This window comes from Megalobrama amblycephala, linkage group LG4, assembly GCF_018812025.1.
Source record: "Megalobrama amblycephala isolate DHTTF-2021 linkage group LG4, ASM1881202v1, whole genome shotgun sequence".
In the NCBI taxonomy this organism is placed as follows: Eukaryota; Metazoa; Chordata; class Actinopteri; order Cypriniformes; family Xenocyprididae; genus Megalobrama; species Megalobrama amblycephala.
The window spans coordinates 17,342,757-17,367,378 of NC_063047.1; the positions used below are offsets into that span (position 1 = coordinate 17,342,757).

The following is a 24,622-nucleotide window of genomic DNA, read 5'->3' on the forward strand; positions in this document are numbered from 1 at the left end:
CGTTAAATTATGAGAAAAAAGTTGTTAAATTTCAAGAAAAAAGTCGAGATAAAATGTTGAGAATAAACTCATTAAATTACGGGAAAAAACTTCTTAAATTTCAAGAAAAAAGTCGAGATAAAATGTTGAGAATAAACCCGTTAAATTATGAGAAAAAAGTTGTTAAATTTCAAGAAAAAGTCGAGATAAAATGTTGAGAATAAACTCATTAAATTACAAGAAAAAACTTGTTAAATTTCAAGAAAAAAGTCGAGATAAAATGTTGAGGATAAACTTGTTAAATTATGAGAAAAAAGTTGTTAAATTTCAAGAAAAGTCGAGATAAAATGTTGAGAATAAACTCGTTAAATTACGAGAAAAAAGTTGTTAAATTTCAAGAAAAAGTCGAGGTAAAATGTTGAGAATAAACTCATTAAATTACGGGAAAAAACTTCTTAAATTTCAAGAAAAAAGTCGAGATAAAATGTTGAGAATAAACCCGTTAAATTATGAGAAAAAAGTTGTTAAATTTCAAGAAAAAGTCGAGATAAAATGTTGAGAATAAACTCATTAAATTACAAGAATAAACTCATTAAATTACAAGAAAAAACTTGTTAAATTTCAAGAAAAAAGTCGAGATAAAATGTTGAGGATAAACTTGTTAAATTATGAGAAAAAAGTTGTTAAATTTCAAGAAAAGTCGAGATAAAATGTTGAGAATAAACTCGTTAAATTATGAGAAAAAAGTTGTTAAATTTCAAGAAAAGTCGAGATAAAATGTTGAGAATAAACTCGTTAAATTACGAGAAAAAAGTTGTTAAATTTCAAGAAAAAGTCGAGGTAAAATGTTGAGAATAAACTCATTAAATTACAAGAAAAAACTTGTTAAATTTCAAGAAAAAAGTTGAGATAAAATGTTGAGAATAAAGTCATTAAATTACAAGAAAAAACTTGTTAAATTTCAAGAAAAAAGTTGAGATAAAATGTTGAGAATAAACCCGTTAAATTACGAGAAAAAACTCATTAAATTTCAAGAAAAAAGTCGAGATAAAATGTTGAGAATAAACTTGTTAAATTATGAGAAAAAACTCGTTAAATTTCAAGAAAAAAGTCGAGATAAAATGTTGAGAATAAACCCGTTAAATTACGAGAAAAAACTCGTTAAATTTCAAGAAAAAAGTCGAGATAAAATGTTGAGAATAAACTCGTTAAATTACGAGAAAAAAGTTGTTAAATTATGAGAACAAATTCGTAATTTAACGAGTTTTTTTCTCATAATTTAATGAGTTTATTCTCAACATTTTATCTCGACTTTTTTCTCAAAATTTAACAACTTTAATCTCGAGATGGTTTTATTTTTTTATTATTGCTTGGCCCTAATCCTCTTCCGTACATATTTTTGTGGAAACTGTCATACATTTTGTTTTTCAGGATTCTTTGATGAATAAAAAATAGATTCATTTATTTGAAATATAAAGACATTATAAGTGTCTTTACTGTCACTTTTGATCAGTTGAATGCATATATAATGTATCCCCTCATATATTTATGAGTCCTGACATGTTTGTTTGGTTAAGATGTTTCATCTATAAACATTTTTCTGCTAGGTTATAAAGGAATAGTTCAACCAAAAATGAAAATTATCCCATGATTTACTCATCCTCAAGACATTCTAGGTGTATATGACTTTTGTCTTTCAGTCAAACACAATTGGATTTATATTAGATAATATCCTGGCTCTTCCAGGCTTTATAATGGCATGGAATAGTGTCCGAGATTTTGAAGTCCAAAAAGTGCATCCATCCATCATAAAAGTAATCCATACAGCTCCATGGGGTTAGTAAAGGCCTCCTGAAGTGAAGAATATCCATATTTAAAACTATAATCACTGGCTTCTGGCAAAGGCCGTACGTGCGTTCAGGAGAGAGTTGAGTGTAAGCTTAGATGAGAATTGATGAAGCACAGAGGATAGAGCAAAACAAAACACCGGTCACAAATAAGAAGTCTAAAATGAGAAATGCACTCCTGAATGCGCATACGGCCATTGCCGGAAGCCAGTAATTATAATTTATAAAGCTTTAAATATGGATATTTTCCTTACAAAAACGCATGGCTTCGCTTCAGAAGGCTTTTATTAACCCCCTGGAGTCGTATGGATTAATTTTATGATGGATAGATGCACTTTTTGTAGCTTCAAAATCTCCATCCTCCCATTATAAAGCTTGGAAGAGCAAGGATATTATTTAATATAACTCAGATTGTGTTCTGCTGAAAGAAGGAAATCATAAGGATGGCTTGAGGGTGAGTAAATCATGGGATCATTTTCATTTCTGGGTGAACTATCCCTTTAAGGTCACATTCACACAATCAAATAAAGTGTGTTAGTGTGTAGGGTGTTCACATGCGAAGGTAGTGCCCTGCACCCTTAAAAGTGCTCACCTCAAGTGCTCTGCCCTCCAGAGACAGCAGGGCATAGTCCTCGACACTCACTTTCAAGTGGAATTTGCCCTTTTTTCTGAGCTTTTTAGATCTGAAGAGAGTAATTAAAAGCACTCGGGCACACCTGCGTCCATAAAAAGCCTGCGTATTTTTATCCTGATTAATCTAGGGGTGTGTGTTTTGATCTGACGCCTCGTTTGAGAGTGTTTATGCATGCGGATCCCACATAGAGATGGAAATGAATTCTGCTCGGATCACAAAATAGACACATTAATGTGTGCACACACTCACACATTTCTCTTCTGAAGCTCTTTGAGATACGACCTGTATAAAAAATGAATCAAACGGCAAGTGTGGCGTGTAACTAGTCTCGCACGGCTTGTGCTGTGAACACATGAGATCTCAAATCATGTGTCTTGTTGAGGAGAGGTGTGCTAGTGTTTTTTTCAGCAATCAGGTGTTCAGTTTTTGGCCGGCGGACAGTAAAATGATCCCATAGCGATGGTCCTGAGACATGTTAGTTTAACCAGAATATCATAGAGACTTGGGGGTGGGCTATTTTGGCCACCTAGCAACAAGCCTGAACATCATAGCAACACCCTATCAACCACCCAGGACACCCTAGCAATCATGACACGACTTTTGCATGGGTTTATGTTGATCATAATAACCTGTATTTGTATTTATAAATAAATAAATGCATTTATTTATTAATTTATTTTCTAATTAATTGTTTTTTTATTAATTTTATTTTTATTATTCATTTTTTATTGATTATTTATATCTATTTATTATTTTTTTATTTACTTTTTGTTTATTTTTAATTTCATTAACTTTCATCACTTTCTTTCATTTATTTTTTTCTTTTTTATTAATTTTGTTCTTTCTTGTTTTTGTTCATTCATTCACTTATTCATTCTTGCAGTTGTTCAGTTGTTATTTATTTATTTATAAATTATTTTATTAATTTATTTGTGATATTTTTTTTATTTTTATTATTTCTTTGTTTTTTATTTTTAATTTCATTAACTTTCATCACTTTCTTTCATTTTTTTCTTTTATTAAATTTTGTTAGCTCATTTGACTTTTCTTTCTTTCTTGTTTGTTTGTTCTTGCAGTTGTTCATTTATTTATTTATAAAATAATTATTTATATTATTATTTTTAATTATTTTATTTATTTATTTATTTATTCATTCATTTTTAGTTATTTATTTTATTAATCATTTTTTTCTTTTCTACATTTATTTATTTATTTCATTAATTTTGTTGTATTGTTCATTTGACCTTTCTTTCTTTCTTTCTTTCTTTCTTTCTTTCTTTGTTCTTGCAGTTATTTATTTTATTTATGCATTTATTTATTTTTTATAATTCATTTATTTATTTTATTATTAGTTTATTTATTTGTAATTATTTATATTATTTATTTATATTTTTCATTCATTTATTTATTTATTTTAATTATTTAATTATTTATTTTATTAATTTATTTTTAATTATTTTATAAATCATTTATTTACTTTTTATTTTTACATTTATTTATTTATTTAATTAATTTTGTGTGTTTGTTCATTTGACCTTTCTTTCTTTCTTGTTTGTTTGTTCATTCATTCACTTATTCATTCTTGCATTTGTTCAGTCATTTATTTATTTATAAATTATTTTATTTATTTATTTATTTGTAATATTTTTTTATTTTTATTATTTCTTTGTTTGTTTTTTATTTTTAATTTCATTAACTTTCATCACTTTCTTTCATTTTTTTCTTTTATTAAATTTTGTTAGCTCATTTGACCTTTCTTTCTTTCTTTCTTGTTTGTTCTTGCAGTTGTTTATTTATTTATTTATAAAATATTTATTTATTTTATTATTTTTAATTATTTATGTTATTTATTTATTTATTTTATTCATTTATTTATTCATTTTTTATTTATTTATTTATTTTATTAATCATTTATAAAAAAATTTAATTTATTTATTTATTTCATTAATTTTGTTGGTTTGTTCATTTGACCTTTCTTTCTTTCTTTCTTTGTTCTTGCAGTTGTTTATTTATTTTATTTATGCATTTATTTATTTTTTATAATTCATTTATTTATTTTGTTATTAGTTTATTTATTTGTAATTATTTATATCATTTATTTATATTTTTTATTCATGTTTTTATTTTAATTATTTAATTTATTTTATTCATTTATTTATTTATTTAATTTTGTGTGTTTGTTCATTTGACCTTTCTTTCTTTCTTTCTTTCTTTCTTTCTTTCTTTCTCTTTCTTTGTTCTTGCAGGTATTTATTTTATTTATCCATTTATTTATTTTTTTATAATTCATTTATTTATTTTATTATTAGTTTATTTATTTGTAATTATTTATATTATTTATTTATATTTTTCATTCATTTATTTATTTTAATTATTTAATTATTTATTTTATTAATTTATTAATTTATTTTTAATTATTTTATAAATCATTTACTTTTTACATTTATTTATTTCGTTAATTTTGTGTGTTTGTTCATTTGACCTTTCTTTCTTTCTTTCTTCTTAGTTTGTTCATTCAGTCACTCGTTCATTCGTGCAGTTGTTCAGTCATTTATTTCTTTTTAATTCATCAGAATTCAGCTCTATAGCACCCATGGCAGGACTTTATCATGGGTTCATGTTGCTCACAGTACCCTGCGTGACGCAAGGTCAAAAGTGCTCTCGGGTCAAAGGTCATATTGTCCTCTCATTGTTCCTCTCATCCTCCAGACGCAGACAGACCGCTGTGGGCTCAACAGGTCAGCAACACTGGCTCTGAATAAAGCAGAAAGACGGGGTGAATGAATAAACAAACAGACTTCAGCATGTTTATTGAGTTGATGTGTGCGGTCTGTTGTCTGGAGAACACGAACACAGTCATGCACGACGTTTGCCTTTATTAGAGTGGACATTTTTAAATCTGACGCAATATCTGGCAACCCAAACCACGTCTCTCTCACACACATCACACACACACACTGATATTGTTATTATTTTTGTGCGTTTCACACGCCTTCAGTGTGCGGCCCGTCGGAGCGAGTGAATCTCTGCAGAACTCACAGATTAATGATAATCCAGATGAATGAACACAGACCTTCACTGCCATCTGATGAGCGCTGCACATGAACATCACAAACACGCAATCTGATTGGCTGGACTGGCACAGCTTCCTGAAGTAAGGATGCAAGGTGAGAGAGAGAGAGAGTGTGAATTCAGCACATTGCAGAATGAGCCTCATTTGCATGAATTTGCCTATAAAGCATGAGCTCATTTAAATATGTTGCAGCACTGTGAGGTTCATCTGCAGCTGGTTTAGCTGGACTGCGTGAATAAGTTTCAGTTTTGGTTCTGACCCGTCACGGCTGTGATGCTGCAGTCAGTGTTTCACTTCGTCCAGGATTGTCTTCAGCACACTGACGGTGTGAACGTGGATTGAGCAGTAAAACGCTCCTCTGGTGCAGTTTGTGTTTTATAGAGGAGCTTCTGCTGACTCCAGCGATCTGATCTGCTCTGATCCGACTGATTCTGGGTCTGTAGAGCTTCATATCAGATGTTTCTATAAATACGGCCTGACTGACTGTGCTGTGTGTTAATCCACTGATCCTGAGTCAGTCCTGCTGCGGCTGCCGGGCGGAGCCAGCCTGACCCTGAGGGGGCGGGGCCTGTGAGCAACACCTTCTGATTGGTGCTCAAACCTCCAGCTCTTTCTTTCTTTCTTTCTTTCTTTCTTTCTTTATTTATTTCTTCCTTCCTTCCTTCCTTTCATCTCTTCCTTCCTCCTTTCATTTCTTTCATCCTTCTTTCCTTCATCCCTTTCTTTCTTTCTTTATTTCTTCCTTCCTTCCTTTCTTCCTTTTTCCTTCCTCCTCTCCTTCATCTCTTCCTTCATTCCTTCCTTGCTTCCTTCCTTCCTTTTTTCTTCCTTCTCTCCTTCTTTCCTTCATTCATCCCTTCCTTCCTTCCTTCCTTCCTTTAATCCTTCCTTCATCCCTCCTTTCTTTCCTTTAATCCTTCCTTCACCCTTTCTTTCTTTCTTTCTTTCTTTCTTTCTTTCTTTCTTTCTTTCCTTCCTCCACTCCTTTCTTCCTTCCTTTCATCATTTCTTCCTTCCTTTTTTCTTCTTCCTCCTCCTTCCTTCCTTTAATCCTTCCTTCATCCCTTCTTTCTTTCCTTTAATCCTTCCTTCATCCCTTCTTTCTTTCTTTCTTTTTCTTTCTTTCTTTCTTTCTTTCCTTCCTTCCTTCCTTCCTCCACTCCTTTCTTCCTTCCTTTCATCATTTCTTCCTTCCTTTTTTCTTCTTCCTCCTCCTTCCTTCCTTCCTTGCTTCCTTCCTTCTTTCCTTCCTTTAATCCTTCCTTCATCCCTTCTTTCTTTCTTTCTTTCTTTCTTTCTTTCTTTCTTTCTTTCCTTCCTTCATCCCTCCTTCCTTCCTTCCTTTTATCCTTTCTTCTTTCCTTCCTTTTTTCTTCCTTCTCTCCTTCTTTCCTTCATTCATCTCTTCCTTCCTTCTTTACTTCTTTCTTTCCTTCCTTCATCCCTTCCCTTTCTTCCTTCCTTTCATCATTTCTTCCTTCCTTTTCCTTCTTTCTCTTCCTTTCCTTCATTCATCCCTTCCTTCCTTCCTTCCTTCCTTCCTTCCTTCCTTCCTTCCTTTAATCCTTCCTTTATCCCTTCTTTCTTTCTTTCCTTCTTTCCTTCTTTCTTTCCTTCCTTCATCCCTTCCCTTCCTTTCATCCCTTCCTCCCTTCCTTCCTTCCCTCCTTCCTTTCTTCCTTCTTTTTTCTTTCCTCCTCTCCTTCATCTTCCTTCCTTCCTTCCTTTAATCCTTCCTTCATCCCTTCTTTCCTTCTTTCTTTCCTTCCCTCATCCCTTCCCTTCCTTTCTTCCTTCCTTTCATCATTTCTTCCTTCCTTCCTTCCTTCCTTCCTTCCTTTAATCTTTCTTTCTTTCTTTCTTTCTTTCTTTCTTTCTTTCTTTCTTTCTTTCTTTCTTCCTTCCTTCCTTCCTTCCTTCCTCTCTTTCATGTTAATTTGTTCATTAGTTCATTTGCCGTTTTGTTTATCCTTTTGTTAATTTAATTGTTCGTTCGTTCGTTCGTTCATTGATTGTTGTAACGACACGAGTGTGAGTAAATCATGACAGAATTTTCATCTTTGCATGAATCACTCCTTTTTACCCTTTATAGAGATGACAGAGTTCACAAAGTTTGTTGACCCTGTTGCAGGCAGCACTACTGTAATGAAACACAACACTCCTTTGAACCTCGTTTGTTTGTGCAGGTTAAAGAATGATTTCGTCGGCCGTCGGTTTGACGTTTTTCCCGCTGCGTCATCCTCTCGGCATACGCGTCCCTGCCTGGGAACGACGTGCCGTTGCCAAGTTCTGGTTGTCATGGTAACGCGTGTTGGATTAAAGTGTTTTGTGCAGATGTAGTTTTCTCTCTGATGGAGCTTATTTACAGTGAAGAGGAACAGAGACACAGTGGCAATAAAAATGATGAGATTTTCCTCCTTCTCCAGGGAAATTGCTGAAATCCCCCGCCTGTTTTGCTCTAATCACATTTAATGTGACTGATCCAGTGTGCTGTGAAAGCGAGCGTCTCCAGCTACAAGCTACTCGTGATTTAACATCATTAAACTACATACAGTCCTGCTGCCCTTTTACAAAACTACACTAGCAACTCACAAAGTGCATCGAAGCTGTTTAAGAGCACAATATGCTGCATGTTAAAGCAGATCAGATCATCATAACTGGATTATGTAATGTAATTTAATCCTGGCAGTACTTTTGGTTCAAGAACAATGGTTTTGTATGAATGATTAGAGAGACAGCATTAAACCTGAACAGATAGAAGTACACTAAATACAACAAAGAAACTAGAATATAGTTGAAAACAGCAGTTTAAATAACTGTTTTAATATTAATACTTTTGCACAGAGAAGAATCATTGGATTTTTTCAGTTTGAATTGGTTCATTTATGTGAATCATTGGATGGAATGAACCGATTCACTAAAATAAAGTTTTAATTTAGTTAAATCATTGCCAATCTGTAAATCTTGAATTCTTGAAAATATTGCAGCTATTGGAACAATAATGGAGATGTAGTTTAGTTTGCTGCATCAGTGATTTAGTAAATAATTTGGTTGATGCCATTTAACTTGGCCATATTTTTTTCAGTAATGAAATTGATATATATATATATATATATATAAACAATGTACTTATTAAAACCAGTTCTTTATTTACCATTGCATTGCAAACAAGCAGAGACGCTCCAAAAAGTGTGCAGCACTTCATTCACGATAGAGGAGGGGCGGAGTTATGAGGTTTGACTGACAGTTTGAGGAGCCAATGGAGTTACGAGCTTTAGTCACAAGCTCTTTTTTGTACTTTTCATTGGTTAAAGCTACAATAAGTACATTTTTCACCACTAGAGGTTGCCTATTAAAAAAAAAAGGCGTAGCTTGATGGCACTGAGATTGAGCGTGGAATCATGGGAGATGTCGTCTTCACCTCACAGCCAGTGGAAAACATCTGAAATGTGAAAATGTGAGACACTGTTACACACTGCAGTAAGATAGATCAATATTAGAATATCATATTAATAAATGCTGGATGATTGTGTTGATAAATGGCATGCAATTAATTTTAAAACGTATTGTATGATAAAGAAAATGCTGTATTACTGTTACTAAAAATAAAGCTGCATCTGATTATGCTATGTTAGCTACTTCACAAAATAGTGTTTTTCTCTGAGGCGTGGTAAAGCATGAGACTCGCAAAAAATCAAGAAAATTAGATTTAAACAATAAGACTAAACGTGTTGAGCTATATAACAATAATTAGTTTTCTGTCTATAAATATATCAAAACAGTTGTTCCCTTGACTATTAAAACATGTAAATATTAAAGCGTCTTTGGTGTTTCCATGGTTTCTACAAAATCAAACCAGAAACCGAGGGTAACGCGGGTATGACGCCATTGACAGGCGACTCCTCACACGTCCCGGAGCCTTGGTTAAAATTGCAATTTTCTCACGATTTACAAATAGTTGGAAACATTTGGGATATTGTAAGTACTCAAGTGAACAAAATATATAACACTGGCCTAGTGCTTTTTGGATATTTTACTGCAAAAATCTTACATTTCATTTTTTTTATTTATTTATTAAGCACTTTTACTCAACTAACCATTGATCAAAGTGCTGTACAAATATGTAAACACATAAAGACAATCACAAAAACACAACACTAAAACCACAAAATAAAATAACAGTGAACTAAACCCCTCAGTTTTTTAAAACATAATCAATTTCTATACCCCATTAAATGCTGATGTGAGGAGGTATTCCTTAAGTTTGTATTTAAAAACATTTAGTGTGGGTGCCGATCTGAGGGAAAAGGGTAAACCATTCCAAAGTTTTGGAGCCATCGCCACAAAAGCTCCATCTCCACTTCTTTTAGTTCTCGGAATCATCAAAGCCAGCTGGTCAGCTGACTGTTTTGGATCATATTTCTCAATCAGATCCACCAAATACAATAGAGCCATGCTATAATTTGTAAAAAAAAAAAAAAATGTTAAAATTTCTTTTATAATCGATAGGTAACCATTTTAAAAAAACTCAAAACTGGAGTACTATGGTCTCTCTTACGAGCAAGTTAAGCAATGATTTATTCATGCCGACATAGTGAGTTGCAATCTAACCTTTTAAATACAAATGCATGAATGACTTTTTTGAGATCATGCATGAACAAAAATGGCTTCACCTTCGCTATTAATCTCAAGTGATAAAAACAGGACTTAACCACAGATTAATTCTGTTTCTCAAACTTGAGATTGCTGTCAAAATTACACACTGATGGCTTACAGAAATGGGCTAGACTGCCCAGATCAGCAAAATTATTTGGGGCTCCAAACCACACAACTTCAGTTTTATCCTCATTCAATTTAAGAAAAATTTAAAGATAGCCATGATTTGATTTCATGTATACAGTCCCACAACGACTCCATTTGCTTCTTACTGTTCTTTTTCAGAGGAAGATTGGCTTGCATATCATTGCATAAAGTGAAAATAAATTCCATGTTTACTAAAAATTGACCCAAGAGGTAACATATACAAAGAAAACCGAATCGGGCCGAGACAGGTTGTGAATAATCTTGACCAACATTTACAGAGAATATTCTGTTTAAAGGAAAGGACTACATATTGTAAATATTTGAAAAACCTAAAGAGTGACCAATAGTAATGATTTATGGAAAAAAACAAAACGAAACAAACAAAAACAATGAAATATGGAGATACAAGGTTTTCGCCCAATATACTGCATGATCCTAATCTAGTTTAGCAGACTGTGGAACAATATAGGCAGAAACCATATTTCATATATTGACAGATAATAAAACGTGTATGTCTGACATCAGAAACCTCGTAACTCCATTTGAGCTTGATTTTGGTGAAAGGTTAATATAATGACACGCATATAAAGCCACAATATCAACACAGTGTCTAATTATTAAAAAAAACAAAAAAAACCCCAGTGTTTTTCCATTTTCCGAGAAGTAGCGGTTTTGGACATACAAGGTGATGATAGTGATGATATAGTGTATATTCTCCCCTTAAATAGCTTCAGTATACTTAAAAAGAGGTGTATGATGCGAGGAGAAGAAACTTCACACTGTATATTTCTGATGTGAACATCGACCTGAAATTTTCCCGACAGTTTTGCTGCATTTACTACATTATCAACAGCGAGAAGCCGATCTTTGAGGCGGATTTTGCTGATTTCCTCCTGAGCGCTGGCCGGCCGACCTCACTGACCCCCGGTTGGGCTATAATAAGTAACTTCTGCTCTCCGCTGAGAAGCACCAAACCTCTCTGTTATTGATTCTCTCAAGCTTTGACCGAGATGAAGACGAGGCTTCAAACAAAAGGCTGTTCGCAGTCAATATTGATTCTGGTGTGTGGGTGAAAGTGTGAGCGTCTCTGATGAGCCTAAACAACAATCTCTCTCTCTCTTTCAGAGGAACCGTCGAGGCACGGTTCGTCTACGTTTTCGTCCTCGGCATCTTATTCACCGGCGTGAAGGACCTGTTGCGCTCGCAGGTGATGTCGTCAGCGGCGGACAGTGGGCGTCTGAAGAGCAGAGGATTGTGGGAAGTGTACAGCGGGGTGGTGTTATTGGTGGCTCTGCTCTTCAGAGCTCATAATCTGCCCACGCTGGCCTGCTGTCTGCTCATCCAGACCGTCATGGCTCAGTTCATCTGGAAGAAGCTGCACTACGACGCCGCCCAGACCACCATCATGCACTACTGGTTCGGCCAGGCCTTCTTCTACTTCCAGGTAATGAGGAGAGGAGAAGATCTGGGAGAATTACTTTCTTTAGTGAAATGAGTACAGGTCTAGTTTCCTCCATGCATGCATATATCGAGCGGTTTCATTGTTCTCTGCCCAAACCCATGATTGATTCCATCAAGATTTAGAGCACTTTTTACAATTAACACTTGCAAGAATGGATTTTATGAATAATTTACAAAGAAATGTGATGATTACAAATGAGGCTCATTGTATATTTGGGACTGAACCTTGAGACTAGTTAACGAAGGAGAAAATTAATACAATGTTTTTGTCTTAATAACAGAACTTTACATGTGCAACTGCACTTTTATTTCTGTTGCTGTGTTGTTCTAGTTAACTAAAACTATTAATAAAAAAGATTAGGGTCCAATTCTCACTTTTGCTTCAATAAACTCCTAATTACTGCTTATTAATAGTTAGTAAGGTTAAGTTTAGTCATGGGGTAGAATTAAGGGATGTAGAATATGATCATGCAGAATAAGACATTAATATGTGCTTTATAAGTACTAATAAACAGCCAATATCCTAGTGATATGCATGCTAATAAGTAACTAGTTCAAAGTGAGAATTGGACCCTAAAGTGTTACGCAAAAAGTTGAAATAAAATACAAATATTAGATGGGGAAAAAAAGATGACTGACTGAAATACAGGTGTGGTACTAAAATTACTAAAACTGAAAATAAAATTAATAATAAATATATTTAAAAAATTAATAAATTAAATAATAACAATATAAAATTATTTAAATATATATATATATCTAAATAGAAAACAGTTATTTTAAATTGCAGTAATATTATTTTTTTTTTTTACTGTATTTTTGATCAAATCAGTACAGCATTGGTAAGCAAAAACTAAGGATGCTCCGATCAGGATTTTTTGAGCCAATCACAGGAAGCAGTATCTGCCCGTACTGATCTATTTGAAGCTGTTTTTAACATGTAGAATTATTTATAGGGATGCTCCAATCAGGATTTTTACAGACATTCATTCAAGGCCTGAATTTCATTTTGGGAAATGGGGGTAATTCCCCTCTTAGGTGACTCTTGTGGGGAATTTTTTTTATCTTGAAGGGGAAAGGGGGAAATTTTTGAGACATTTTTCAAAAAAAAAATTAAAATTATCTTACCAAAATGTTTGATCATGCAGTGCATTTTTGTTTTTACAATGGGACAATAGTTGCACAATAGCTTGCACACAGACAAGCCTGATTTCAAACTCTGAATTGAATTCACAAAAAAAGACAAGTGAAGAGTAATAAAATAAAAACAAATAAACTATTTACAAGCAGTAGCACCAATAAATAAGTAGGTCTAACAGTAGTATTGAGGCAAAAAATACTAAAGAAATTGAGGAATCAAATGAAAAAATAATAATGGATAGTCTTGCCTGAATAAATGAACTTACAATTACAGTTATAAAAGGTATTCATTTAAGAGCAGTGAGTGTCAATAATGTTAATCAAACAATAAAAACAAAGAGAAAATCAGAGGCTGCAGCAGGATTATTAGGCTGCTGTCACTTTAAGAGCGAATGCACTGATACACGTGTTTTCTTTCTCAACTGTTTACATTCCCTTAAGACAAAACCGACTGTGTTTACACGAATACTCACCTAAATGTTAATTTTGTACATATATTTGTGTGCATTTGACCATTTAAGCGTAATTTGGTACTCTCGAGCTGTTTGTGAGGCGGCTTGAGTGGTTTAAACACTAGCAAGACTTAAAAAGAAATGCAAATTATAAACTTTAGTGACGATGTGACAATGCCTCGATTGTGCAAGTGACAATACCTGTGTCAACTCTAGCTTGCTTATAGAAGTGATGTGGTGATGTGAAGCCATTAAAGCATTTTGAGAGGTAAAGAGAGAGAGCGCGCAGCGATTCACTCACGCTGTTTGTGAAATTACGGCTCACAGAAAATCACTTTGTAAGCGCCGCTGCATGTCATGCCATACCTCTCACAGCAGGCGTGCATCTTTATGCATCGTCAGCATGAGATCGGTTTAAGAGATCAGCCTTTATAGAGACCGCCGATCCAATCATTAGAAGCGATTACTGGCGGATAGCGTTTGTTAGCCGATCGATAGGAGCACCCCATCAAAAACATTAAAAAAAAAAATTCCAAACTTTTGACTGATAGTGACAGTAAATGACCTCAAAACTGACAGACAGAAGTTTAGAAACCTGTTTAGAAACCTGTTCGAAAGAATCGCTTTTATAATGAGACACTGAGATTGTGTGTGTGTGTGTGTGTGTGTGTTGAAGTAAGGGTCATAAATGGTGCTTTACTGGCCAATTATCATTTAAAGCACCGGAGCATAGAAATTATGGGCTTGACAATGACATCATCATCAAAGGGACAGTCAGGGTCAACGCAGCTGAACTGTCAAAGGACGGATACATTCTTTGCTCTCCCTCTGTAGTCATTAAGCAGGGTGAAAGTGATTGTTAATTGTAAATTGTCACATTGGTTTAGCTCATTTTGTCAGGCCAGGCCCTTTTCCCGCCCACACTGACACTGCAAACTAGCATGAAATGATGGGAGTAAGAGAGGGAAGAGAGACAGCCGGAGTGACAGACACGGCCTCCTGTGAGCCGCTGACAGGGAAGAGCAGGATCCGTTCGTTTATTTCCCCTCATCCTCATCCATCCGTCAGCCGAGGGACCCTCAGAGTCTGAGTCTGTCAGTGGAGACTGAAACACAGCGCTGTGTGTGTGTGTGTGTGTGTGTGTGCTGCATCACTTTACTACTGCTTATCCACCTTATTTTGCAACACAGAAGTAAGCTATTTCTTGTGCATGTGCGAGAGACGTCTGTTTCATTAACCTGGAAATTATGTTTGAAAGTGTAAATAAAGTGAAAAGTGAAAGTTCATTTACTCGCCCGGATGTCATTCTGAACAGCTATGACCCAGTTTAAGTTGTGTTGGTGTTGTTTTGTGTGTCATGTGTTCAGGGAAACTCTAATAACATCGGGACAGTGGACATCTCTGTGGGTTTCGTGGGTTTGGAGAGTTATGTAGAAGCACCTGCTGTTTTCCTGACGGCGCTGAGCACTTACACTGGACCACTGCTCTGGGCCTGTCACCTGCTGTGTCACCTGAGCTCAGAGAGAGACAGGTAACACACACGACACTCTCTCTCTCACACACATACTTAAAGTTAGTATGAAACAAGTTGCTTTTCTTCTCTATTGTGTCATATATCCAAGTGAAACGGCTTCTGGAACAAGATCAAATGTAGGGCGGGGCTTGATTTTGTCTCTGGGGAATTGATTGGATGGTTGTGGTTTGCTATTGGTGGATCTCATGTGAGTGACAGGTTGCCCCGCCCTCGTCATCAGAGAAGAGATGAGATGCTGCAAGAGGGAGGAGTTATTCTGATTCAAGATTACCAGGAACATGAATTTAAAACAATAATGATATGCGTGGATAAATAATTGTAAACAAATAGTTCTGATTCTAAATTCTGATTGGATGATTGTTTTTGAAGTGCTGCCCAGATAATCATATATTAATGAGCTCATGTTTTTGACAGTATAGTTTTATTATTATTTAATGTTAGTTAAAAGTTTAGCAATGTCATTATGTGCTTTTGTCATTTAATTTGTTTAGTTTCATTTTTTAAAGAAATATTGCTATTTACAGGTATGTTCATTATTTTTAATGTTAAAGTTTTTGTTTTAGGTAGTTTTAGTTTTTATTTATTTCCAGTTAATAAATTTCGTGCTTCAAACTTAAACTTCAACTAATATTTATATATTATCTAATTTCAGCTTTATTATTTTAATTAACAGAAATGTTTTTAATAGTTTTTGTTTTAAGTAAATGATAATAATAGTTTGTGATACCCATGACTATTTTTAAATCAGATGTTTTTGCAGCTTTGGCAATTGTTAGAGTTTTTCTACATAGTTTTACAAAGAACATCTGCTTTTGTGCAACATTTCCCCTTTAAATATAGTTTTATGCAATAGTGCTGCAACAACCTTCCGGTGTGACGCTTTTCTATTAAAAATACTGCAGTGCAGTAAAAAAGCTTAAAATGACTGATGAGTTATAGGGCAATAACAGCGCTTCCGTAGTTCACTGTAATAGGGACATCTGTAATAAAAAAAAAATCTCTGAGGAAACCTCTCCTTTCATTTTCTTTACCCTTACAAATTTGTGCTGCAGTTTTTCTGAAAAAAAAAAAAAAAATCCCAACATTTGTATTGCTTTAAAATAGGGAAGAAAAAGAATAAAGACTGTTTTCAAAGATTCCAGCCACATCCACATATCAGTGATGTGTAATTACAGAGCATTATGGGAATATTAATCAGTGCTCGTCTTCTTAAGATAATTGTTTTAATGGCGCTTGAAGTGATCTGTCAGAGCGAATGAGGAATCGGGGCAGTTATTAGAGCTCGAGCTGGTAATGATGGTGCAATTAGAGCCACTCACAGAACAATGAATAATGGAAATCATGCCGAGACAATCAGACTTCACCCGAGATACACGCTCACACTGGCCTCTCCATTTTTACACAATGAAATTATTCTTTAAAGAGGTCGTTCTATGAGGAATCACATTTTTCTTTAGTCTTTTGAGCTAAAAGAGTTCAAAACAGCAACTCCACAGAAACTCTCTGACGTCAGACAGGTCAACCACAGCAACAGTGCCTGTGTGGGGTTCCCATACTTTGGTGGGGTGAGGTAATAAGGAAGTTATGTAGGATAGAAAAACCGAGCACCGATGGTGTGAGGACCCTGTTGTAATTGCTCGGTCAATTATTCTTCTTCTCCGAAATGAATTGCATTTTTGATGTCCTAAACTTGCTCGAAAACTCATGAAACTTTGCGCATGTGTCAGAAGTTTGATGTTTGATTTAGGTTTCAGAATTAGGTGTGGCAAAATGGCTCGATAGCGCCACCTACAATTAATTCAACTAAGCGCCCTTCATGCTACGTTTCACGTACAGGAATGAAATTCGGTAGACACATGTAACAGCCCAATACCTACAAAAAAAGGGAGCAAAATCTGAAAACCAACAGGAAGTGAGATATTTTGAATTTTCTCTGCAAAATTTTTGCAGTTTTTGCCATTTCCAGACGTTGTACTTTAACGAACTCCTCCTAGAGTTTTAATCAGATCAACATCATATTTGGACAGTCTAATCTAATCTAAAGGCCTTTGCGACATTAAATGGCGAAGATCTTGAGTTTTCACTGAAGGGCGTGTCCGTGGTGGCAAAATTCAGTGCTTCTTCATGAAACAGGAAGTTGTTGTAACACAGGCATACAATGTCTGATCTGCCCCAAGTTGCGTCCCAAACGATGCACTATACACTATGCACTTATACACTATGTACTTATGCACTATGTACTCATCCATGTAGTGCATGAATTGTATAAGGTTATTTTGTCATTCAACAACGGAGTCCGATACCCCCTCCCCCTCCTCTACATAATTAAAGCTGCGACAGTTGAGTGCACGAAGTGTCCAACATTCCACACTTCGTTTTTTCCGTTAATTTAGTGCATCATCCGGGTATTTAAAGTGCACTTTTTCTTTTTGGAATTTTCAGTGTGAACGCACTACTTGCACTATTTATACTTAAAAAACGTCATAGAATAGTGCACAAGTACGCGAATTGGGACGCACCTCCAGACTTCACATGTTTTATTAGAGTCCTGGCCTGAACACATCTACATGCCAATATTCAGTAACAGTCATAGCGCCACCTGCGGGCAACAGGAAATGACGTTTTACACTGTGTTTAACTCCTCATTGAGACTTAACCAGAACAACATCACATTTGGTCAGTCTCATCTTAAGGCCTTAGCGATGTTAAATTGCAAAGATTTTAGTACATATGGTCCCTCTATAAATAGTGTTAAACTAACACTTTTAAAGTTAAAGTTAATGAGATAATTAAGCGATAAATTAAGTGATGATTGATCAGTAGTGATGAACACCTGCTATTAACAAGCAGAATCAATGAAGAGAAGAGAAACACAAGAACTACAACTGACTTTAGCCACAGTCTTAGATGAAATCAACTGAAGACATATCTCTCAAGATCTCAGCAGAGGAGGATTATCTTTTCTTCAGTGATTCTGCTTGTTAACAGCAGGTGTTCATCACTAATGGTCATTCATCACTTAATTAATCGCTTAATTATCTCATTAACTTTAACTCTGCTTCAGTGATACTTTAACACTATTTAGAGAGGGACCATATGTACTCCAAGCAGAGTTTATTTAACTCTGGTGATTTTGTTGTGTACAATGTCCGATCTGCTCCAAACTTCACATGTGTGATAAGAGTCCTGGCCTGAAGACATCTACATGCCAAAATTTCTATCTATCTATCTATCTATCTATCTATCTATCTATCTATCCTACCTTCCCACCCACCCACCCACTCTTTATTTATCTCATTATAAAGTCTGTCCCTGCGCGGCTAGATGATTTCCCCTAAAGTGCTGTCCGACTAGTGCCTGATAAATGACCGTCTTAAGTGGTCAGACATTCAGTCTGACATGTATAATTCAGCATGCTCAGTCAGCAGTGTCACTACAGCACACACTCACATGGGATCCAGGAAATGCTCTTTGATCAATACTCCACTTTCAGGAATCCCAGCAGGCACGGCTGACCCGTCCCCCATCTGAGCCGAGCGTTTACACAATCCATTTGAGAGAGAGAGAGAAATACGGAGGCTTGTTAGGAGATATTTCATTTCCTCCGAGGCAACAGGTGCTTTGTGTTCAGGGATATTGAACCCTGCAAACAATCTACTACCCCGAGTGTCTAAGGTGTGGATTTGAATTGCAAATGCCTTCATCCGCCGGCAAACTCCTCGTCAGGCGGAGAAGGGCCACCGTTGTGTTGCAGTCGCAGGAAAATGATTTTAGGTAGTGCTGTTGGGAATGAGCAGCGGTGGCTGTGATGTGGCTGTACAGTTTACAGAAGATTTGCTGTGAGTACGATGTCTAGGAATCAGCCGGTGGACTGTTACGTCTGCTTAGACAAGCAACCTGTCAGTCAAAATGATGGGGCAGTCAAAACTGGACTGAGAAATGTGTCATCTCTCAGTTGATTCAGTGTTAAATGTGGATAGACTGTGGTGTGCTGTTGTCGAGCTTGACGTGCAAACTCCAGAAATGAGAAAACACCTATTTAAAATGGACTGAAATTCTTCTAGACATGTTAGCTAATGTTAATTTTTCCCAAATAATATAACTAAATTGCACCAGTACATATTCCAATTCCAATTAAAAGTCTGTTATTTACTTACTCTCATGTCATTCCAAACCTGTATGACTTTCTGTCTTCTGTTGAACACAATAAAATATAAAAAGGAGGAAAAAGCACTATTAAATTATCATGAAAGTAGTCCATACTTCATACACGTTTTGAACCACATGAGGGTAGGTAAATCATTTTTGGGTGAACTGTCACTTTAAATGTGTTGTGTTGTCTTGATTGTAGTGATATCTCCTTTCAGTCTTCAGTTTTTGCTTGTGTATCTCATAACACTCTCATAATGTAATTCAAATTCACTTATTAATTTCCAAGTTGAAATCTGCACTGCATCTCGCTTATCCTTGTCCGCTTTCACTGTCACATGAAATCTGTGAGCGTAATTACGCCGGAGAGGAAATCTCCCAGAATGAGTCTCTCTCCCTGTGAGAGGGGTTTTTACAGTCCAGACTGCGTCACTTCCTTTGGGTTGAGAAATTAAGGAGTTAAAACTCACAACAAAACCAACCAGCTCACGCATTTACATTGTTTGTGAAAGATGGAAGCTATATGCGTGATTATTTTCTCCTGATGTTTTGCTTGTCGTATCAGTATTGAAAGAAAGCACTGTGTTTACCACTTTGGGGGATTGGGCTATCAATATTTATGTCTCCACAACAATAAACTTCCATTTTTAATGCAAGGCTGATGCCGGAATGCCTTTGACTCCTATCTGCAGGTAGTGGAGCTTTTGCTCTTTGCCTCTGTAGAAACTGCCCTACATCCAAATGCATGTGAAGAAGGAATGAGGCCATTTGTTCCTTGGAGAAGATGAACTCTCATGGTGGGAGTCAAAGGCTGACTGAACTGCTCACACATTGATTTGCCCAGGGCTAGAGAGAAAGATGTCTGATACAACAGCCTGAAATCCAGGAACTAGAGTCTGGGGTCTATCATACTAATAATACTTGTTCTTCTGGCTGAGACATTACGCATTTGTTCAGAACAAGAATTATAATGACAGAGAACAATTATTTATAGGTTGAGGCAATCTAGTCTAGCCTAAAGCACTTCAGTACATTCTAATCCAGTCCAATCTAAAATCAAATCTGGTCTGGTTCAGTGCAGTGCAGTGAAATCCAGTCCAGTTTATAGATTGAGGCCATCTAATCTAGCCTAACCCAATTCAGTTCATACTAGCCCAGTCCTGCCCATTCTAGTCCAGGTCTATCTGTTATCAACTCCAACCCGGTCCAGTTCAGTGCAAGGCAGTCCAGTCCAGTTTATATGTTGAGGTCTAGCCCAGCCCACTTCATCCAATTTTAGTCCAGTCCACTTCAATCCAATTCAGTCTATAATCAACTCCAATCCAGTTCAGTTCATTTTAGTTCAATCCAATCCAATTCAGTCCGAAGTAGTCTAGCCCATTCCAGTCTATCATAAGCTCCAGTTGCCATCCAATCTAGCCTAGCCAATTTCAGTTCATACTAGTCCAGTACTGTCCACTCTAGTACAGTCCAGTCCATTCAAATTCAGTCCAAAATAGTCTAGTCCAGTCCACTTTATAAATTAAGGTCATCTAATCTAATCTAGCCTAGCCCACTTCAGTCCATACTAATCCAGTCCTGCCCATTCTAGTCCAATTATGTCCATTCTAGTTCAATTCTGTCCATTCTAGTCCAGTTCTGTCCATTCTAGTCCAGTCCATTCAAATTCAGTCCAAAGTAGTCTAGTCCAGTCCAATTTATAAGTTGAGGTCATCAAATCTTGTCTAGCCCACTTCAGTTCCTACTAGTCCAGTCTTGCCCACTCTAGTCCAGTTCAGTGCATTCTAGTCCAGTCCAGTCCATTCTAGTACATTTCATTCAAGTCTAGCCCACTCCAGTCTGTCATCAACTCCAGTCCAGTTCAGTGCAAGATAGTCCAGTCCTGTTTATATGATGAGGTCTAGCCCAACCCACTTCATCCCATTTTAGTCCAGTCCAATCCAATTCAGTCTATAATCAACTCCAATCCAGTTCAGTTCATTTTAGTTCAATCCAATTCAGCCCGAAGTAGTCTAGCCCATTCCAGTCTATCATCAGCTCCAGTTGCCATCTAATCTAGCCTAGCCCATTTCAGTTCATACTAGTCAAGTTCATTCTAGTACAGTCCAGTCCATTCAAATTCAGTCCAAAGTAGTCTAGTCCAGTCCAGTTTATAGGTTGAGGTCATCTGATCTAGCCTAGCCTACTTCAGTCCATACTAGTCCAGTCCTGCCCATTCTAGTCCAGTTCTGTCCATTCTAGTCCAGTCCATTCAAATTCAGTCCAAAGTAGTCTAGTCCAGTCCAGTTTATAGGTTGAGGTCATCTAATCTATCCTAGCCCACTTCAGTTCCTACTAGTCCAGTCTTGCCCATTCTAGTCCAGTCCAGTCCATTCTAGTACATTTCATTAAAGTCTAGCCCACTCCAGTCTGTCATCAACTCCGGTCCGGTCCAGTTCAGTTCATTTTAGTTCAATCCAATTCAGCCTGAAGTAGTCTAGCCCAATCCAGTCTATCATCAGATCCAGTTACCATCTAATCTAGCCTAGCCCATTTCAGTTCATACTAGTCAAGTTCATTCTAGTACAGTCCAGTTCGTTCAAATTCAGTCCAAAGTAGTCTAGTCCATTCCAGTTTATAGGTTGAGGTCGTCTAATCTAGCCTAGCCCACTTCAGTCCATACTAGTCCAATCCTATCCATTCTAGTACAGTCCAGTCCATTCCAATTCAGTCCAAAGTAATCTAATCCAGTTCAGTTTATAGGTTGAGGTCATCTAATCTAGCCTAGCCCACTTCAGTTCATACTAGTCCAATCCTATCCATTTTAGTACAGTCCAGTCCATTCAAATTCAGTCCAAAGTAGTCTAGTCCAGTCCAATTTATAGGTTGATGTAATCTAATCTAGACCTAGCTCACTTCAGTTCATACTAGTCCAGTCCTGCCCATTCTAGTCTAGTTCTGTCTATTCTAGTCATGTCCAGTTCATTCAAATTCAGTCCAAAGTAGTCTAGTCCAGTCCAGTTTATAAATTGAGGTCATCTAATTTAGCCTAGCCCACTTCAGTCCATACTAGTCCAGTCCTGCCCATTCTAGTCCAGTCCATTCAGATTCAGTCCAAATTAGTCTAGTCCAGTCCAATGTATAGGTTGATGTCATCTAATCTAGACCTAGCTCACTTCAGTTCATACTAGTCCAGTCCTGCCCATTCTAGTCCAGTTCAGTTCATTTTAGTCCAGTCCAATCCATTTAAACCCAAAATCGTCTAACCCAGTCCAATCTATCATCAAGTCCAGTCCAGTTCAGGTTGAGGCTATCTAATCTAGCCTAACCCACTTGAGTCCATACTAATCCAACCCAGTCCAATCCAATTCAGTTTAAAGTAGTCCAGCCCAGTCCAGTTTATAATCAACTCAATCAGTTCAGTCTAATTTAGTCTTGTCCAGTCCAGTAAAAATCCACTCAGATCAGGTTCAGTCTAGTCCATCCCAGTCCTTTTCATCTAGTCCAGTCACAGTAATGCAGTCTAGGCCAGCCTGATCTAGTCTAGTCTGATCCATTAAGGTCTCAATATCTTTACGACTAGACTTGCTAATGGCTGTGGCATCAGACCATGACGGGTGACGTTTGTCTTAATGAATGTATAATAGACGTTTGCTGTGAAACATAACACATAATCAAAGGTTAGTAAAGGAAGTAATAGCTTTTCCATTAGCACTAAATGAGCAATGAATAGCAGTCGATGAGACCCGACGGTTTTATGACTACAGTATTATATAATGACACATATCATAGACTCATAGACCTGACCATAACCACATTGAATGTCTTTATTCTGCTCTCTTTCAGGGCTGTAAATGGTCTCGGTCATGGCAGCTACTGCTTCGCGCTCCTGCGGTCCATCCCAGTCGTGTTCTACGTGGTTCTGGTCACCAGTCTCCGATACCACCTCTTCATCTGGAGCGTGTTTTCTCCAAAACTCTTGTATGAAGCCATGCACACCCTCGTCACCACCGCCGTGTGTCTGTTTTTCACCTTTATGGATCAGGAACGCTCGGCTAGGCCTTGAATACAAAGCCAGATCCAGAACCAAAGCCAAACTCAGGTACAAATGGTGCAGATGGAGTTTTAGGCACCAAAAGAAGAAATTAGTTCATGTGGAAGGAAATTCTACTTCTGTAAAAGAGGTCAACGTTCAGAGCTTACATGGAGATTTGGCTTGCTCTACTGACTTATTTCTGTGCACGTCATTAAATTATTTTTTTTAATATTTTTTGGGAGGTCATCGATAACGTGCAGATAACGTACGGCGAGACTTGTGGGTGTACATATGATAATCCCTCTTATTCTCTATGCAGTTTTCTTCCTGAAGCTTTACCGATAAAGGACAGTGTAATTCTTTTTGTATTTTGCCATTTCTGCTCCTGACCGTTGCTTCACCTCTGGAATAATACGAGATAAGATACATCATTAATAACTCTCCTCGCTGAGATCACAGCAGATGTAAACTCCTCACGCACTTGAAAGCTTTAAGAGATCTTAAAAGTTTTTTACATCATATCTAAACACAGCTGCGTGTCACGTTTCATATTAATCCGCCTGTTGGGAATGTGAATTGTAAACTGATTTATCTTGGTAAGTGTTTTTTCTTTATCTCAGCTCTTAGATCTGGTTAATAATAAAACAAGCCCTTTTTGATTGCGAGTAATTCATTTCTACATGCTTTTTTAATGTGTTTTGCCTCTCTGTTACACTGTTAAAAGTTTTGAAAAGACATTTTGCCTGTTGCTTGGTTTCTATCTTCATTAGCTCCACCCACAGTGAAATCTCATTGGTTGAAATAAGCTCAGCATAGCTAAACAGATTCTCTGATTGGCTGTGATTTTGTTGCATCGAGCACTTTTTGAATTAAGAACTCGTTCCATTTTTATTCAACAAATTCTGCTACCAAATTAATTTAAAATGTTTTGTTTCCATTAATGGTTATGGACGTCTCTTTTCTTCTGTTGGTGCATCTTTGCTATTGGTATTTTTTGTAGCATTATAAATGTTTTTAGTGCCACTTTGGATAAATGTAATGCATTCTTGCTGAGTAAAAAAAAAAAAAAAATTTCTTTTAAAAAATCGGTAACACTTTAGTTTAGGGTCCAATTTTCACGATTAACTAGATGCTTATTAGCATGCATATTACTTGGATATTGGCTGTTTATTAGTACTTATAAAGCACACATTAATGCCTAATTCTGCATGATCATATTCTACATCCCATAATCCAACCCAATACCTAAACTTAACTAACTTAACTATTATTAAGCAGTAATTAGAAGTTTATTGAGGCAAAAGTCATAGTTAATAGTGAGAATCGGATGCTAATCTAAAGTGTGACAATATTTTATGATATATTTTTTTTATGATATAATGTAAAGGTTAGATCATCTGTTATACCTTTTTCATGACAATCAGTGCAAGTTTGTATTAATATCACAGAATATTTAATTGAGTATTTCAAAATATCTTTTCCCAGCCGTTTCAAATGGGTTTCTTTGAGACATTTTGCTGTGAAGATACTGTTAG

At 36.1% G+C, this 24,622-nt stretch overlaps 1 protein-coding gene across 1 annotated transcript in view; it reads left to right on the forward strand.

Moving 5' to 3' along the window:
• Positions 1 to 23,756, forward strand: part of pigg (phosphatidylinositol glycan anchor biosynthesis class G) — a 132,050-nt gene extending 108,294 nt beyond the window's left edge. Inside the window, exons 11-13 of the mRNA XM_048187998.1 lie at positions 11,462 to 11,780; positions 14,757 to 14,920; positions 22,898 to 23,756. Coding sequence (XP_048043955.1) covers positions 11,462 to 11,780; positions 14,757 to 14,920; positions 22,898 to 23,117 — 703 coding nt within the window. The 3' untranslated portion in view covers positions 23,118 to 23,756. The remainder of the gene's footprint in view (positions 1 to 11,461; positions 11,781 to 14,756; positions 14,921 to 22,897) is intronic.
• Positions 23,757 to 24,622: the final 866 nt, after the last annotated feature.